This window comes from Macrobrachium nipponense, chromosome 36 (assembly GCF_015104395.2).
Source record: "Macrobrachium nipponense isolate FS-2020 chromosome 36, ASM1510439v2, whole genome shotgun sequence".
In the NCBI taxonomy this organism is placed as follows: Eukaryota; Metazoa; Arthropoda; class Malacostraca; order Decapoda; family Palaemonidae; genus Macrobrachium; species Macrobrachium nipponense.
In genome coordinates, this window is record NC_087220.1 from 11,838,992 (window position 1) to 11,859,034 (window position 20,043).

The following is a 20,043-nucleotide window of genomic DNA, read 5'->3' on the forward strand; positions in this document are numbered from 1 at the left end:
TTTAACCGACAGCACACATGTGTTTAAAGGTGTGGCAAAGGGAGAAGAGGTTGAGTTTTTGAAAAAGTCAGCTGGCCGGAGCACGATTTGACTAATTTTTAATGACTAAAGGAGCGGCGGACACGGCTTCTGTGCACTGACTTGAATGGTCCCTAACATTTTTTATGGCAATGAAATATTTTTTTTTAATTTCTTAAAACTGACGGCTTAAACATACATCTGTATGTACGTTATAACATATATTTATATATATATATATATATATATATAATATATATATATATATATATATATACTATATATATATACTGAATGAAGACTAATGTTCCTGGAACGGATAGCTTACTCTCTGCATACGATTAAGTACGAGACGATCAGCTTAATCAGGTACAGAGAACACAAGTTGTCGGCTGAAGGCCCAAATACAATTTAAGGAGAAGAAAGAGTAAGGAAACTCCAAGTGTTAAATCAACAGGGGAATATATTTACACCTTAGATGCCACATTACTGATATCAAGGCGTCGACAGCGACACGCGTGACCTTTGCCTAAGGCCACAGACGGGAACAGTTGAAAATGAGCATGTGTTCAGAGACATGGGTGATGATTCACAGCGTTTCTTACAGGCCCAGAGCAATAGTCCAAGGGGGATCCGTTTTCACAGCAGGGAAATTGCAGACACCTGAAATACAGACGTTGTATGAACACTAATCCTGAGATTCCTCAGAGGACAAAGAATGAATGAATTATGGCTCAAACGTTACTGTACTGAAAGGGGAAGAATTGAACACAAATCACCTTTTAAAGGACCACATCTCTTAATCAAAGAATCTTCCTAGGGGAAGCACAGCTGTGGGGATGGTTGGAACACTATGGAGGATTGCACAAGCACTGATAAAAGGACAGAAAATGAAATATAACAAGATTGCCACCACTCGTTCACACGTTACCTTTCTCCTGAGATACGTCTTAGTAAAAGGTAGCTCAAGGAAGTCGACTTCTTCAGAGCACTGATCAAAGGCAAGGTTTTCCCGTGGCGGCCCGCAGCCATGTGAGTTCAAGTGTGAGTCCTGGCGGATTTGCTCGGCCGGGGAGGAAGTGTATCAAGGTGTGTCCTGAGTCACCTGACTCGACTGGGGTGTGGGAGAAAGTGAGGCCTTCCTCGTTGTTGTTGTTGTTGTTGTTGTTGTATTAAGCCAACACTTCTTGTTGGCACGGGCCTTTCCCTTGTTCGGCCCGTAGGTGATCTGAAAAGATTCATTAGGTTCAAGGTTAGGTTTGTGAGGTTGGAAATATTTTTAGTTGCAGAGATAGGAGTGAATAGGGGAAGGATGATGGTGACAGTAAAAGAGGGCCATCATGTCATATTGCAGTAGAAGTTAGAAAAATGTAAGGCCTTCGAAAATTAGAGAAACTGTGAAGGTGGGGTTGTCCAACCCTTTACTCCCTTGGGTCCCTGCGGAAGAATTTCAGTGGTAGGTAAAGTTTAGAAGAATGGTAGTAGATGATGTGGATAGAGCCTTACAGCGAGGGGATGTGATGAGGGTGAATGATGTTACTTTAGCTTATTTACCTTGGTGGAGGAAGGTTGTAGAGCATCTGGGCATGCTCTTCTAGGTTCACAATGATCGTTTTTGTGACTGTGGCAGCTGCATGTTCAGCATCTTGTGAATTTAAATCTACCTGTGCTGCACCTCTTAGCCTTGCTGTTTCTCTGCACTCCAGCAGGTAGTGAAGGAGAGGTTGCTGTGTTTCTTCTTGACAGTTTTCCACGATTTCCCAGCAGGCTTTGTATCCTAGCCTGAGTCTGTGGATGATCACAGCAAGTTTACTTGGTGTGTGCCTGTCTATGGGAGGAGGCACTAGGTCGGTCGACCTCTTATACCATCTGGCAGACGGTGCGTTCTTTTCTACCTACTCATGATGGCCTTTTAGCAAGTTTTCTTTGCAGAGTGGTTTCATTGCATTCTTGATTTGTTGCAGTGCAGGATGTATATGTATTTGCATGTGCTTTGTGCTTTTGGCTAGCTCATCGGCTCTCTCGTTCCTTGCACTGGTCCCTTTTATTTTGTCCTGAGTGACTCATCTGAGTAGTTCTGGAAAAGTACGAACAGGGCAGCACATGTGAAAGACAAGAGGAATGGGGGATGTGCGAGATCGAGAGAGAGAGAGAAAGGAGATAAATATCGGAGGAATGTGCTTTAATGTTATTTTACATGGAAGAAGCAAAGGGGATTCATAATATATGTGTGTGTGTGAGAGAGAGAGTGTATGTGTATTAAAGCTGCAGTGAATTGTTCAATATCCCGGAAAAACTACATTTTTTCGTGAATTATTTGGGGATGTTAATATTATCTGTCCTTTGATATTGGGGTATAAATTAGTAATTCCATTATGCACTAAGATTTTATTTCTGGCGCTTGGAAGTCCTAATACTTGGAATCATGCCAGCTGAAACATTAACATTTTTATTTGAAGGAAAGGAAAGGGGAAGGATAAAAGAAAAAATCCTATTTACCCGAGTTCCTGAATAATTATTGCAGGTCCTATGCATCGCGTTTATGCAATTTTTTTCTTTTACGTTTTCTTTATACCTTTGCTAGTCGTATTCCTTCTAGTCTAGTAATCATAACTACGAATGTGTTGCAGCTTGAATTCTAAACTCTCTCTCTCTCTCTCTCTCTCTCTCTCTCTCTCTCTCTCTCTCTCTATATTATATCTATATATATATATATATATATATATATATATATATATATATATATATATATATATATATAGAGAGAGAGAGAGAGAGAGAGAGAGAGAGAGAGACATGTATAAACAAGGAAGGAGAAGGATTTGATTTTCTCCACAGCTCTTAAGTCATCAGATAAATAATTCATAAACCTTCGTTTTGGTATTTGGATATTGCCGATATTTGTGTTGTAGGTAAATGGAAAATTCCCCTGATGTTGCAAATTCTATTGGTTTTGGTCGGAATCCGCATAAAAACAATAGAAAATCTAAGAGACAAAAGGAACGGGAGAGTATTAAATGATACGACTCTCATCCTTATAGGGTTCAGTAAAATAGGGAAGGATTTTAGGTAATAGTTTGGGTGGAATAAAAGTAGCACCACGAAACTCTCGCTATAAATTATTATTAGTATATTGTTTTTTGCTATTTTTTTCATTTAAGGATATTATGTATTATTACTGTTCTAAGTTATTACTGAAAGGTATTGACAGAATTATTAAGAAAATTTCCATTACTTATGTTCTATTAAAAGCATATATTTTTTTAGCTTCTCTGTTTTTCAATCTATATATCTATATATATATATATATATATATATATATATATATATCTATATATATATATATATATATATATATATATATATTGTCTATTTAATTCAGTTTTCCCCGACAGATAGAATCTTGCTTATTTTTGTAGTCCGGAGTTTCATTAATTTGCCTTCGATAATTTCCAGTTGTCTTTGTGTATATGAAAAAATAGGTTTTCAGGCTGGTCAATGTTACCATGTTCCAGTCCAAAGGTAAGACTTTGTCCTCAGAACAGTTTGATGGTCAGGCGGTTAAAGGTTTAAACGTTCGGTTCCAACTCCGAAGAGAGAGGTTGTACATTAATCATTTATGTGTTTAGTTGTGGGAGAAGCAATGCGTTGTTGATATTCCTGCGGGAGTAATGATTTTTTATTTAGTCAAAAATTCGTCTGTTGGATGTAAGGGAAGCCGACCTTTAGGTGACCGCTAGTTTGAGCGTTGGTTTGTGTGGGGAGATTATATGTCATTCTTCGCTTTCACGTAATGTGTTCTTATGCAGGGCTGTCGAGTTGTTTTGGAAAGGGGATATCTGGGGAAAAGTTAGAGAGCAGGGTTCGTTTTATTCTCCTCTTTTTTCTTCTTTTCCCGTTTCTGTGTGTGTGTAAATACGCTATTTTTTTTTTTTTTTTTTTTTTGCTGTAAGTGTTCTGTTAACTGCTTTGCTCTTTTCTTTTCATATCTTCCTTTAATGGGCGTGTTCTCTCATAATGCATGCTTGTATATATGTGTGAGATGGCAACGTACTTTATTTAGTTTTTTTCTTTTTTACATACGTATATGTGTGTGAAAGGGTCTTTGTTGGTGTAGTGATTGGGGGCTTTATAGTAACTCACTGTTTTTGGTTCAATAACTGAGGTCGAGGAATGATTGAGTCTTAAAGGATATTATGCGCATTGTAATTTTTGCAACTCTGCATGCAGGTCAAGTACTTGTCGGGGACAAGGGGGTAATTGGGGAGTGTGAGGCGAAGACATTCTGTACTGAAGAGGGGGGTGTGTTGATTTTTTGTCTGCTGTCCTCTCTCTCTCTCTCTCTCTCTCTCTCTCTCTGTCTCTCTCTTACCGTAGACTCGTTTTCTTTACTTGGGGTGGACTTGCATTTTCTTGTTTGAGGGCGAAACGATGTATTCTTCCCTCTCCTCTCGTCTCCAATCTCTCTCTCTCTCTCTCGTCGTTCTTCTCTCTCTCTCGGGGTATGCTTGTGGTGTAATACATGCATGCGTTTTTTTTGTGGGAGTTGTAAATTAATTATGAATTAATTGTGTATTAATTATGGGTTAAAAGGAGTTTTCATTTTGTGGGTTTCTGGTTTTCTTGTATGGGAGCTTTGATTTATTATTTTTTTGTTTTTGGTCGGAATATTTTTGTTTAGTGCAATTATTTTTGTCATTCTTGAGTTTTCCCACTCCCGAGAGAGTGGGAAATAAAAACAGTATGGGTGGGGGGGGGGGGGGGGGGGGTTGTTTCCGTGGGGGGGGGGGAATTATTTTATATTTTGTATATTTCAGGGGCCTAAGGGGGGGAACTGGATCATGCCTTAGAGGAAGTTGAACGGTAATGATGGTCCAACAGATTGATTTTTAAAAGGCCACTAAAGTGAGAACTTCCTGGTAAGTCGCGAAAGTTCGCATGTCTCCTGGGAGGTCTTCTTGGCGTAACTCAGCCTTCTACCTGACATCGCCCCTTTTTTTTACCTGACCTAACAGATGTGAGGAGGTGAAGCCGCATCTCCGACTTCACCTCCTCACATCTGCATAACGCTAGTCTCTCTCGATCCATGAGCACTTCCATTGTTCTCGCTGTTTTGGCACTTCCCTGTCACATTCAAATGTCTCTTTCAGGCTCCTTTAGACGATTAGCGGCAAAGATAAAGGATCTGGGGTGAATCGCCCCCTCAGAGAACTCGGACTTGTTCATGAGAATAACAACATCCAGTTTGGACATATAGCACTGGTTCTAAAACTCAGGTATAAATACAGCCTGACTTGGCCCATCAAATCACCTATACCCTTATAGAGGCCACGTGCCATATCACTCTTGCCAGTAACGGATGACACCAGTATTTCATGTTGGAATACTTGGCGGATTCGTGTAGACTGCCCTGTTGTGTGTCTGTCCCTGTACATCAATAGCGCCACTCACCTCACTCTGGTAGCGCCAATATCGCCAATAACAGCGACTCTCAACCTCGCTTATAGTGTTCCACTGTGTAGTGTCATTTTGTGTTGCTAATTTTATTTCTTGATCCATAATCTCATGTCCATACTTGTAGGATAATTGTTTACTTGCTACTTGGTGGTACTTTGCATTGATATTGTGAATAATAGAAGTAACGTCACAAGTGCCACGGAGCCAGATAGTGCTCCTGTAATTGTATATCTTCTGGATTCCTTTTCAGAAATTATATTCAGTCCTTATCTTGGAAAGTAAATGTGGTTATTCAAAAACGGGTATCTCTCCCTATTCTATTCATAGTCTGCATGTCATTTGTCAGCAAGGATTAAATATGAACTCTCCAAAATTGGGTGTTATATATTTCATTTAACCCCGGCACTGCAACTATGAGTATAGATACACAAATGCACACTATACTACATACATACATACTACATGTATACTATATATATAAACACTCACACACACACACACACACACACACACATATATATATATATATATATATATATATATATATATATATATATCATATATATATATATATATATATATATATATATATATATACATATATATATATATTATATATATATATATATATATACTATATACTATATATATATATATATATATATATATATATATATATATATATATATATATATATATATATATATGTGTGTGTGTGTGTGTGTGTGTGTGTGTGTTTTTGGGTTTGTATGCATACGAAAGATAATTTTATCTTCCTGCAGATTACACACATGCAACTTTAAAAAATTCACAAACATACGAGTATAAAAGCTCTATCTCAAAGGAAATACGGCTAACTGAAATTTGATTGTTCAAGTATTTGTGTAATCTGAGTGAGGCCACCGTAACCTCTTCACCGGGATAGATGAAGAGTAATCTGATCACAGCGCAGCAATAAAGGCATTCACCAAACTGGTAAAAATGGAATAACTTGATATTCCCTTACATTCATCATTTCATATTCAAAAAGTGCAGCAGAAGGTCGAAGGAATTTTCTCTTCAAAAGGCAGCGATGAAATGGAATATCCTATGACCTAAAGGCCTCGTTCTTTGAAGGAATTTGCACTGACCGACGTAAATGTTAACGAACAAAAAGCTACTCTTGGATATTTTGCTTTAAGCGTGAAAATAAAATGCTTTGAGAATATAATAGTTTTACCCAAACTCCTCTCATCTGTTATACGGTACATAAAAAGAAAATAAATTTCAAGTAAAGAGATGAAAGAATTCTCAGACAACACAACTGCTAACCCATTCCTTTTATCTATTCTAGACCATGGGTGGGAAAGAAAAAGACCAATGTTAAAACCCCACAAGACTTTGAAAACACGAAGTAAACATAGAAACCACTTCTCTCCCTTGCCATTTAGAGTAAAATCTGCGTTTCGTTTAATGGTCCTTCAGAAACATAAAAAGAATGGGCTCTAAACTTTAGACGAGGAAGAGGAGGATGATATGAAGAAACAGAAAGGTGAGACGTTAGTCTCTTTATTTTATTTGATTTTTTTCCACTATAGGTATTAAGCATATAAAGATATCAAAGTAAAAGATAAAAATGTTCAATGATTTGGGCGGTAGTAACTATTCCCTCTCACGGATACTTGGAGATGAATATTTAGGAATCAAGGCTTCTGATGTGAAATAAGTTCTGTTATTATGGAAACCACAATTACAAATTCATGATTAAAAATAATTCAGCAATTTATTGCAATAAGGCTTATAAGAGCCTGTTATGGTTTAGATTTTTTTCTACGTTATCCAAACAGTCAAAATGTCCTGTTTATGTAAGTACAAGAGAGAAGCAGCGGGAATAAGTTGGGCAAAGTCATCTGTAGATTTCATAAACATTACCTTTTCTGTTAGCTCAAAAGGCCTCTGTGAAATTCTGCCTCTCATATCTTTGCCGGACTTTATCTTACACAAAATCTTCACCCATCTCTAGCTTTCCTTCTCAGCGAGTAGATCTGGGTAACGCCTTCCAAGTCCTATGCTGTCCACTGGAGCCTAGCTGATGCTCCAGCTTGGTAATAAATTTACAGAAAAATAAAAAGTTTGAGTAAGCAGTATTCTACCTCAGAAAAGAAAATAGTCTTAACAGTAGCAACACCATCACATAAATACTCTAATTGTCTCCGTTTTGCACTTAGTTTCAGGAGATTAAAATCGTTGATTGTCTACAGCCATTTAGATATGAATGTATCACCTTCCCAGTTTTAGCTTTTGGTTGCATACTTTTTGGATGAGAAATCTGTAAATTATGTGTAAATTAATTCTTCGGTATTAAGGACTGATTTGTCTTTCTAAGAAGGTAACATTGGAAAACTCTGAATCTAAACATGTCGCCTTCCCGGAACTACATAAACAAAATTCTACCTCATGTTATACCTATCTCATCTGGTAAGACTCTGGCCTGAAAAACGAGTAGTTTTTGATTCCCCGAAGATCGCCTTTTCACTCTGCCATTTTCCATCAGCTAACAACCAAACCTCTAAACAGTATTTCTGACAGTATGCTCTCATTGTTTATTTTTTAAATTTTTATTTTTCGTTTTGCTTTTGGATATGTTATTTTGCTAAGTTATTTAGTGTTTTAATTTACTTTTAGATTAAAGTCACTTTGTAGTTTTATTTTTCTTTTAGCTTAATGACAAACTATATTTCTTATAATTATTTAGGGTATTTCGCATTACTTTTTAATATTGTAAACATTAATTCTATTTATAGCCCTGAAGATGGGAAAGGATTCCCGAAACGTAGGTGTCAATATAAAGAAGAAATGATCTCCAGTCTTCTCGCTGTCCTCTTCCTTATTAAATTTAAGCTCACCAGGAGCGAGAATCTTACAAGTTATATATATATATATATATATATATATATATATATATATATTATATATAGAATATATATATAGATATATATTATATGTATATCATATACAATATATATCTATATATATATATATATATATATGTATATAATATATATATATATATATTATATCTCCGTTTATATATATATCATATATATATGTATGGTATCTATATATATCTATATATATATATATATATACATATTCTATATATATATCCATCTATATCTCTATATATATGTATATACATATATATTATCTATATAATTCCTATATATATATATATATCTATATCTATATATATGGATCTATTATATATCTATCTATCCTCTATATCTCTCATATATACTATACTATATATATATATATCTGTCAAGCTGAATATATATATCTCTATATATATATATATCTTATATATTACTATATCTATATATATGTGATATATATCTAATATAATATCTATATATATTATATCTATCTCTATATATATATGTAATATATATTCTATATATATTCTACTATAATATCTATAACTATATATATATCTCTATATCTCTCTATCTAATCTACATATATATCTCTATATCTCTCTCCATATCTTATTATTCTCTATAATATAAATCACGATATATATATATATATATATGTATATATGTATATACATATATATATAATATATACCATATATTTCTACTATAGTGTGGAGAACACACTACTTCCCAATTGTTCTGGTTTGGGAAGTAGTCAAGTTGAACCCAAAGACTCCGCTCTCTCCCTCAGAATCGGTCCAACTTGGGGAGTCAAAATCGTCTGAAGCAGCTTGAGACATATACATAAGTCTACTGAGGATATCCCTGGACTAGAGGTATAAGAGTGGACTGCATTTAAGGATCAAGGCACTGAACAACCCAAGGCAATGGTCAAAATATGTTACTAGGATATTAATGGGTAATCAAATATTATGGATAATTAAGAAATAATATAATGTTAAATAAAACACACTTACAAAACAAAATAAATTTCATTAATGGTTAAACAAAATTGAATATTTAAATTACTGAGAATGCATCAGAGAATTTTAATACCTAAAATTCAATTCTCAAAATAACAGTAGGCTACATGAGTAATCTTATAAATCATCCAAATGAATGGGAAATCTTACTAAACCATCCCAATAAATGGGGGCCGACCTAAGTTAGCTAGTTAACTCGCCCACTGGACTACACTAATGGCGTTCTTGAAATACAAATACAGAGTGACACAATGTTCAGGAGAAAACTCTGGTATTTAACAACTAAACCTATTGGACAATAATAGTGGGACTGCATATCGCTTCCCCTTAAGAAATGTCTCACAATAATTAATTACCAGTGGGGTTAAGCTACTAAAATACCCATGGGGAATGGCTGAACAACAATACCGTTCAGGTCCATGGTTTCCTACCCAAGCTCTGTGGGGACACCACAACGCGTTTTCTCCAGCCCCACATCCTGCCATACAACCAACGGTGTTCGAATGTGATAGTTTCAGCTAATCCTACCTAAATACTTGTATAAATAAAAAAAATTGAAACAATGGAATAACCGCTACGAGTCCTGTCAACTCTCGTCCTTTATTTAGCAGACTGATATAGATATGAAACTAATTTTACAAAGAAACCATGTTTAAATTACAGATAAGAATTATAAAGGAAAATATGTACCTGGAATCCAACATACCTGAGGAAATAATAGACTTACCCAATACAGGGATACAATTTAAGAGGTTCACAGAAGATTAAGTCTAACCACTTGGAAGCACAGACAAGGCAATCAAAAGATTGTACAGGGTGGTGAATGACTACCAAAAAACGGTACAATTCAATAAATCTTATTTTGGTAAACAATAAATTTATTTTTTTGAAAGTGAACATTTTCACAAAATAATAAATTAAACATAAAGATACAAAGTGAAAATCTATAAGGTATCTAATTTGTAATTAAGTCAGTGAATCTGCAAGGTCATTCCTAAATACTTTACTTATTCAAGGATCCAAATGATACAAGACAGAGATAAGGTTAAAATTATAGTCGAAAGTAAGTTTCATAATGGCAGATCCTAAAGATTTTGTAAGAAGAAATATTTTGATCTAGCAATTACTGAACTGCCGGTCCAGTTTATTTAGTGAGAGTTTTCACTTAAATAAATGGATATTGCATTGGTTGTTTGCCCAGTTTTGACAGAATACTTCCACTTTTTAGTTCTTACTTCTAAATCTTTGCTAGATTGGTCAGCATAAATTGGGGGACAATCCGGACATGGAATTTTATATATTATGTTTTCACTATCCTTTGGGCCATTTTTATTAGCTTTCCTTTTAGTGAGTTAGTATAGGAAAAACCAAAGTTGATATTGAAATATTTTAACAATGATTTTATAGTTTCAAAATCATTGAAATAAGGAAAGCTAATGATGTTCTTGGATGTTTCTTTCTCCATGTTACTTTCACTATGAAACTTTTTGTGGGCTTTATTGCAGTAAATATCTAATATAGGTCCCTATTATCTTTTTTATGTATTTGATATATTGATCCAAACATTGGGGATTGACTATGTGTATTACTCATAAAAACATAAAAGAAAAAAACTGATATTTTGATATTATGATGGTGGCCTGAATAGAAATGGACATAAGTTAAGTTGTTGCTTGGTTTCCTATAAATACTGAATTTGCATTGGAAAGAGTCTCTGTGAATTAAAATATCTTAGAAAAGGGGGGCATTTTTATTTTTTCCATTTCTGAAGTAAACTTAATTGATGTTAACTTGTTATTCAAACTAGAGCGTAAATCATTCACATCAATACCAGCAGGCAAAACAGCTGACATATCGTTAACATATCTATACAACTTTAAATGAATATAAATGATATTAGGTAAATAACGTATTTCAAAGAATTCCATATCAGATATTTGTTGATAAAATTCACCACTGAATATAACTTACAATCAGAAAAGCATAACCTAGTGAGTGAAATGATATGACTTACAGGGAGAGGTAATTCATGATGGGTTAGTTCTAAAACAGAATCTATAGGGACTTTAGTAAAAAGAGGACAAACATCAAAACTAACGAATCCCTCAATGGGATAATGAGTGATTTTGTTTTATCATCTAAATCTAAAGAATTATGTATATGAGAATCAGAAATAGTTCCAAGTAACGGGGAACAAGAGCTCGGTAGCATATTTATACGCAGGGAGTTTACCTGAGAATATATACTCATCAAAGTAGTTTTCTTTTATTTCATTAGTACAACAATATAAATAACTGGTGTACTGTTATAAACTAACGACATAGACCAGCTGCAACTCACTACAGTTAACTGACTTGTACATAAGTCATTTACATTTTTTCCTCCTAGTTTTGCTATAAGAGTTGAGTGTGTGCGTGCGCACGCGTAACCACAGGCACTGAGATGCTCCATCACCGTTACTCAATTCTAATTAGATATTCCTTTCAGTAAATTAATGTTAGCCCTCTTGCCATTCAATAGCATTAGAGCAATTATAAAGATTCGGTAATTTACGTTCTTTGGTTTTTTAAGAAAGCTTCATGGGGTTTGAATGGACTATAAAGATCACTGGCTAAATATTATGAAGCAATTTTGTTTCAAGGTTTACCGCTGAGAGAGAGAGAGAGAGAGAGAGAGAGAGAGAGAGAGAGAGAGAGAGAGAGAGAGAGAGAGAGAGAGAAAGGGTATGAATCCGCTAATTAACATTTCCTGCATTCAGTATGTAAGTTTATCATTTATTTGTTCTTTTATTTATTTGTTTAATTATTATAGTGTTATTACAACCGTTAAAAAAATGTTACAGTCTGTTATATAACAAAGAAAAGTAACGTAATATCTCGAAGGTTAACGTCCAATATACCGAATAAAACTTTTGCTATACATTTATGAATGGAATTACTCTGAGAGGTTATAAATGCTTGACACTTTCAACCTTCTCTTAATACAATTATATCCTTTGACTTAGATGGGAGCCAGTTCAGCCAAAATTCATATGAAAGCCTAAGATCTTCACCTGTAATTGTGACTGAAACTGGAGGAAGACAGTAATTCGATGATTCTCGTAGTCTTTACTTCCGCAAGTATGGAAAGCGAACGGCTCATGGGCCATCGCAAAATAAAATGGCAAAAATATCTAGACGATATTCCTCAGAACAATGGATAGGCGCTGAGGCATCAAGACATTTATTTGTGTTCATCTTTAAAAGCGGCTTTTACAAATCATCAAAGTTTCTTGCAAATAAGAAATCGTTTCATATTTGTATTTTTTACCCTTTTTCGATATAAGAAATTCTACAAAATATCTTTCGGGAGAGTAATGTACAGTATATTTTGAACTGGTTTATTTTATTTTAAGTAACGGACCACTTTCTTTACAAAAGCTTTTTGTAGAATATCTGTTACTATATAGCAATAGATCTTTTCAATTATTTCAAATGAAATCTATTTCTCTCTCTCTCTCCCTCGTCAGATCTCAGTTATGTTAATAACACATCGAAAATCTCACCAGAAACGAATAGCAATTTTTCCCAGCTCTTCTTTCGCCGGACAGAACATAGACAAATCCCTCCCGTATGGATACAAACCCTTGACAAAAGAATTGATTCCCTCTATATGAAAAGAATCAGTCTCTAAAACGAGCCTTTCATTTCAAGCAAAAATAACGGGTAGGGGCTCATATACCTTAAACCTTAGGCCTTGTGCTGCAAGGTACTCGCACAATGAAGCGGTCAATAGTTGATGTGAGGAGTGGAAGAAAAACAAGCGGTTTGGGTTTAGACCTTTGGACTCCACCAAAGAATTATTGTTATTATACTAGTCAAGTTTCAGCCCAAGTACGAAAAGGAGAATGTTATAAATAAATCAGAAAACCCCAACCTGAAAAGTAACCCAATCCGACGATATGAAAAGAGAAGTTATGCTACTTAAGTGAAAAATAAAAACAAAGTATATTCTTTGTCGATGACATATCATCCCCCGTAAGGGGCTACCGCAATCAGTGCACCTCTCTTCGGCCACTAGTTGCATCTCTTTAATTTACTTTACTGTACATCCGTTTATATTCTCTTTCTTCGATCTTACTTTCCACCATTTCCTAACAATTTTTTCGTTGTGCAACTGTGAAGTTTTTCTCCCGTTAAACGTTTCAAACCTCCGTTACTCTCAATTTTCCTTTTAGTGCTGAATGACCTTTAACTTAAATCCTATATTCCTTTCCTTTCCATGACAAATCCGATCATTTTTCTTCAATTACTACATTATTATCTGGACTCAACGCGTTTTAGAGTGAAATGGCCCTTAATCAATAACCAAGCTATGATGATAACTTCATAAAGACTTGTTTATTATACATAATAAAAGTTCGTCGCAAGCTAAGATAACACACATGAACTTTCTAAACAGTCGAATTGTTTGACTGTTCACTCATGCACGATTTCTGCATTCATTATGCTATGTTTGACTTACTTTCATATTGTCAAGCGTCATGATGTCTTGCTGAAAAGCAAAGGGCAGGTATTTATGTACACATGGGTGTGATTTATGACTTTTATTGGTTTCCTGGCTCGCAACCTTCAGGCTGAAGAAAGACATTGACAGTCAGTGCATGAATTTACATTTGTACAAATGGTAATGAAACTGGTGTCGACGACTTTCCTCTTCAAGTGATATGTTTGACCACTAACTTTTCAATGACAGTTCACATTTCATTGCCTAACATGAAGTATATATATATATAATATATATATATATATATATATATATATATATATATATATATATATATATATATATATATAATGTCAAAGGGATTGACAGAAATGAGCGAGTTGTTTTTAAATATAGTTTTAATTTATCCTATCATCCGCTTCGCTGGCTCAGCGATGTTTCTGAGTAACTGACCTATAATATTCATGTTAGGCAATGAAATGTGAACTGTCATTGAAAAGTTAGTGGTCAAACATATCACTTGAAGAGGAAAGTCGTCGACACCAGTTTCATTACCATTTGTACAAATGTAAATATATATATATATATATATCTATATATATATATATATATATATATATATATATGGTATATATATATATATATATATTTGTTTTATCACAGTCCTCCAATTCGTCTGGGTGTATTTATAGTGTGGCTTACCGAGTTGCATCCTGCCTCCTTAAGAGTCCATCAATTTTCTTACTATGTGCGCTGTTTTCAGGATCACACACATTTGCATTAGTCCTGGTGCTACTTCAGCATCTATTTTTTTCAGATTCCTTTTCAAGGACATTGGAATCGTGCTTAGTGTTCCTATGATTATGGGTACAATTTCCACTGGCATATCTCATATCCTTCTTATTTCTATTTTAAGGTCTTGATACTTATCGATTTTCTCCTTTCCTTTCTCTCCAACTCTGGTGTCTCATGGTATTGCGACATCAATGGCTAAAACATTCTTCTTGATTTTGTCAATCAACGTCACGTCTGGTCTATTTGCACGTATCACCCTTTCTGTTCTGATACCATAGTCCCAGAGGATCTTTGCCTGATCGTTTTCTATCACTCCTTCAGGTTGGTGCTCGTACCACTTATTACTGCAAGGTAGCTGATGTTTCTTGCACAGGCTCCAGTGGCGGGCTTTTGCCACTGAATCATGCCTCTTTTTGTACTGCTTCTGTGCAAGGGCCGGACATTTGCTTGCTATGTGGTTTATGGTTTCATTTTTCGTATTGCACTTCCTACATATGGGAGAGATGTTATTTCCATCTATCATTCTTTGGATATATCTGGTTCTTAGTGCCTGATCTTGTGATTATTATTATTGTTATTTTTATTATTATTATCATTATTAAAAGTAATGGCTACTACAGCAGAGTTACGCCTCTAGAGATTCTTCTCTATTTTTCTTATAAGGGTTTTTTCAGTACTACTTAAACAGACTATTTCGTAAACACCTGGGATGATAGCCATAAACTAATTAGAAAAAAAAACAATAACAATAAGAATCCTTTCACTCTGGGTTTTTACAAAATCCCCTGTCAACATTGTAAGGGAAAATATTTTGAGGAAAATGTTAGAGGACTACCGACCCGATTAGTGGAACACAAACGCCAAATGGACTACATCCACAGAACAATACAATAGTCTCCAATGCCTTCAACAACAATCATAGACCGAATTGGGATGGATCTAACATAATTTATTTGAAAATTATAATGTCCAAACAAGAAGACTGGTGGAAGGTGCTGCTTAAACTTAGGAGAAGCTTTTTACGCTAACAAGTCGTTCGATGGTGAGGACCCATTAGTCAATTTTTACGTTCTTACAAACTTTGTTACAACTTTCAATTTTAAAAGACAAGCTCTGTTTTTACTCTGTTGCGTGTCCGTCTTCAGCTCTCTTCCCTCAGACAGGATACAGTACAAAGGACCTTACGCCTAGCAAAGTTGCAGCTACACCACCAGGGGAACACCAGGCAGCAGCAGCATCATCACAACCAACAAGACGTTCCAGCAGAATAGCAAACAGAAATACGAACATCAACAACAGAATCACCTAATTGGGTTGTTGAGCGCCTCCTTCATTTCCGTTCCTTGTGGAATTGTCCTGCTCAGAAGTTTACTTCGACGAGTCTTTAAAAATATAAAGTTCACCTGACTGATGATGAACCAAGCAAAAGGTTCAAAAGCTATTAATATTTATTGAAGACCATCAACCCTCACATGCTATATTATTGTGAGTCTGCAACCATTATCATCATTTTTGACACGGAAAAATTTGCAGATAATTATTATTATTACAGCTGATTCTACTTCACTTCATTTGTACAGAGTCTTCTCTATTCTTTTTATTATTTTTTTTTCTCATCAGCATGTAGCTGGTATATCAGGTTTCCTAAGGGCATACAGATTACATGGTTATATATAGTATAGCAAGAAGCAGTGGGTGTACAGTTGCCAGGTTGGTTATTCAGCTATATTTTGGTTGTTTATGATAGGTGACGAAATTGATTCCAAAGATGTTGAGATCATCTGGGTCAAATCGCTCCTGCTATTTAGGAGTGGCTGTTAGCCGGGGTGCATTTTCCAGAAATAGTATAAACTGTTGCATTAATAGCCTTTGAAAATGCACCTGTAGCACACTTTTTATTCCTAACTTTCATTAACATCATAGGCGTCATCTGCCTGGGTGTTGGGTGGGGCGCTCAGGGACATATCCTCCACTTTTTTATTTTGGGGAGTTGGGGGGCAATAAAGCAATTGCTACCCCCACTTTTTTCTTCCATGTTTTATATAACAGACACTGGAAATGAGGCTATTAATACTGCTATTAAATACATACTCAACAGAAACAAGTTATCAATATTAAAATAATATTGAAATAGTTATGTATTTTTTCATTAGGTTCGTGGTCAGATTAAATATTCCTCTAAATTTTGACTGACGTATCCCATTGTTTACATACGAAGTCAGCAAACGAAGCAAACGCCAACGTTTGCAGGAACTGCCTGTGAGTTTATTATTATCTTTCCTTCATCTAAGCCTTTGATTTTCCTATTAGACAGTATTTTTATGTAAATTTATTAGGTTTTAAAGGTAACACTACCAAATAGTAGACCTGAAAATGGAATGGCTCAGTTTGGAAGCTACACTATCGCTAAGTTATCGGCCATAAGTGATAGCTACGCTGCTTGACAAGCTTCTTCCATCCAATATATAAAACATTCACCATCTTAATAAGGCTCTTACAGGGACAAAAATCACAGTTAATGGAATGCTTGCTGCTGTCAAAGTATCTGCAGAAAATCTCAAATCCCTTCCTACAGACAACAAGTTTAAGGAAAATTTTCAAATTGTGCACAGGAGTGAACTAGGACCAATGACTCTCCCTCACAAGCGCAAGATTCGAAAGCGGCTTGGTGATGGTTCTCAGAAATATACTCCCAGTTGTGCAAAAGGAGTATTACAGAGTAGAGTTCTTCAAAGTTATTGACAGTGCTTCAGAGTATTTCAGTGAGTATTTCACTTCATCTGATCTCACAATATACCGCAACTTTGAAAAAATGCTGTCGCTCATATACAATATTGCGGTTTTTTACTTATTATTTCTGGTCAAAGTATAGTGATACACCATAGATGAGAATGAAATACTATATGATAATGATTTCAAAGTTATTTAATCACAAATTCAAAATTTTTGTAATCATAAATATTTTAATGACATTAGCAATTTTTGCAATTTTTTATAATCTGCGTTGCAAACCATAGCTCCTTCCTTGTCTCTCATATTCACTGGAGGAACTTTCGTTTGTTGACTCCTTCCGTTACTTCATTCAGACCAGTGTAGCCAAAATCTTTACAACCTCCCAAGCATCTTGTACCTGTTCAATTGATGATAATTGATTTATATTTTTATTCAATCTATCAAGTTGAGGAACTTCATCGAATTGTACACTTCAGACTGACAATGATTATAGAGTTTCCGTATCAAAGCTTGTCCGTAAGGGAATGCAAAATTTTCAAAGGAAATATATCGAAAAAATGAGTTCTTTTCAAAAAATGCCTCCAGTATTAGCCAGGGTATTTGGGAAAACGCAAATGAAGCAGGGTAAGTAAAATCAAGCCTGGCAAGTGTGGAAACTCGCAGTAATGAGAAGAGAAATTATGAAAATGATGCAATGAAGGAACATAAAACTTATATAGTGAGCAGGAGATATAAAGGTGCATAAAAATATATATTCAGTTGTGATATAGACAGATAGAAATTTTGGTGGAATAGCTGAGACAAGCCATAAAAGAGCAAGCAAACTTGTCCAAGATGAAATGAAAATACACGAGGAAGACTTGAAATGATTAAATGAAACAATAATGATGATACTATGAAAAAAACAATTCGTTTTCCGTGTAAGCACTGCAGACAAAGCCCTGATGGACATGAATTTTGGGAAAGTTGGTCAGACTAAACAGAAGTGCTAGAAATCAAAGGCTATTGTACTATTGGAACAGGACCTAAATTAACAAAAGTACTGACAGAGTTGATTTACAATTGGTGATAAGGAGAATACAGCTATGGAAACTAATCAGGATAAAGTAGATACACTGAAATTCTACTAAAGCTAAGATTTAAAGTTATTGAGTTGGATAAAGAAAATATGATAATATGAAAGTATGGCGATACAGCACCACAAAATTAATTCATCACAGAAATACATACAAAAGACTTGCCCACTATATCAGGCAAGAGATGCCTAACACAACAAAGACATATGAAAGTTGATAGGACAGGGAATGGAAATAAGAATGAGGAAAGAAAGAAAAAACATCATCAAAGTTTACTAATGAAGTCATGAGGAAAATAGATCAATGGAAATCTGATTTTAAATGTATATAAATGTAAATAAATAGATAAATAAATAAATAAATGTATATATATATATATATATATATATATATATATATATATATATATATATATATATATATTATATATGGATATATATACATATATATATATATATATATATATATATATATATATATATATATATATATATATAGTATATATATATATATAATATATATATATATATATATATATATAGATATATATATATAGTATATATATATATATATATATGATATATATATATATATACATATAGTATATATATATATATATATATATATATATATATATATATATAGATATATACATATATGTATATATAACATATATGTATATATATATATATATATATATATATACATATAGGATATACACACACACACACACACACACACACACACACACATATATATATATATATATATATATATATATATATATATATATATATATATATGACTGGTAAAAGTGTTCTGTAAACAACAGAAATTCCATCTAATAAAAGGAGCCCATAAAAAACACCAAAATGTAGAGAGAAAGTACTATATTTCAGAGACTGCTGTCTCTCTCTTCAGTATATGAATGAGAAAGTTTACAGAAAAGGTGGTATTTATACCAAGAGATTCGTCCACAAGTAAGCCAATTTAGGTCACCCCCGCTGATAATCTTCCTTTAATCTTCTTAAGCGTTGGTTGAATGAACACTGCGTCGACGATGTCTGATGTCCAATTCCCTTTGAGATGTTCATACCTGCTTCTCTTTTATTAAGGCCGATTCCATCATTTGACTCTGTACCGGCAGTTGCTGCTATAATTACACGTGACATATTCCAGTTTATTCTATGGTTATGTTCATTTATATGATTGAATAGCCGAGTTCTGTTTGTCCATACCTAACTGACCGTTTGTGTTGTATAATCTCTGGGGAACGTGATTTACCTGTAAATCCGATGTAAGATTGGTCACAGTCCTGGCATGGGATCTCATATACCCCAGAGTCTTTGGGCGATGTCTTTTGTTGGACGTTAATCAGGGATTTGGCTAAGGTATTGGGTAGGTAAATGCAAAAGGGTTGGATTTCCCAAGGGTGTGAGTTACTCTCTTAATCGTCTCCAGGTGGGGAATTTTTATTTTATTGTTGGGTGTGTCTCTGGTCTTGCTTTAGGGGGTCGGTAGAAAATTACGTTTGCTTTT

General features: G+C 34.5%; 1 protein-coding gene across 1 annotated transcript in view; it reads right to left on the reverse strand.

Moving 5' to 3' along the window:
- Positions 1–17,673: 17,673 nt before the first annotated feature.
- LOC135203367 (carboxypeptidase B-like) overlaps positions 17,674–20,043 on the reverse strand; it is a 40,896-nt gene continuing 38,526 nt past the window's right edge. The window contains exon 13 of the mRNA XM_064233101.1: positions 17,674–17,825. Coding sequence (XP_064089171.1) covers positions 17,778–17,825 — 48 coding nt within the window. The 3' untranslated portion in view covers positions 17,674–17,777. The remainder of the gene's footprint in view (positions 17,826–20,043) is intronic.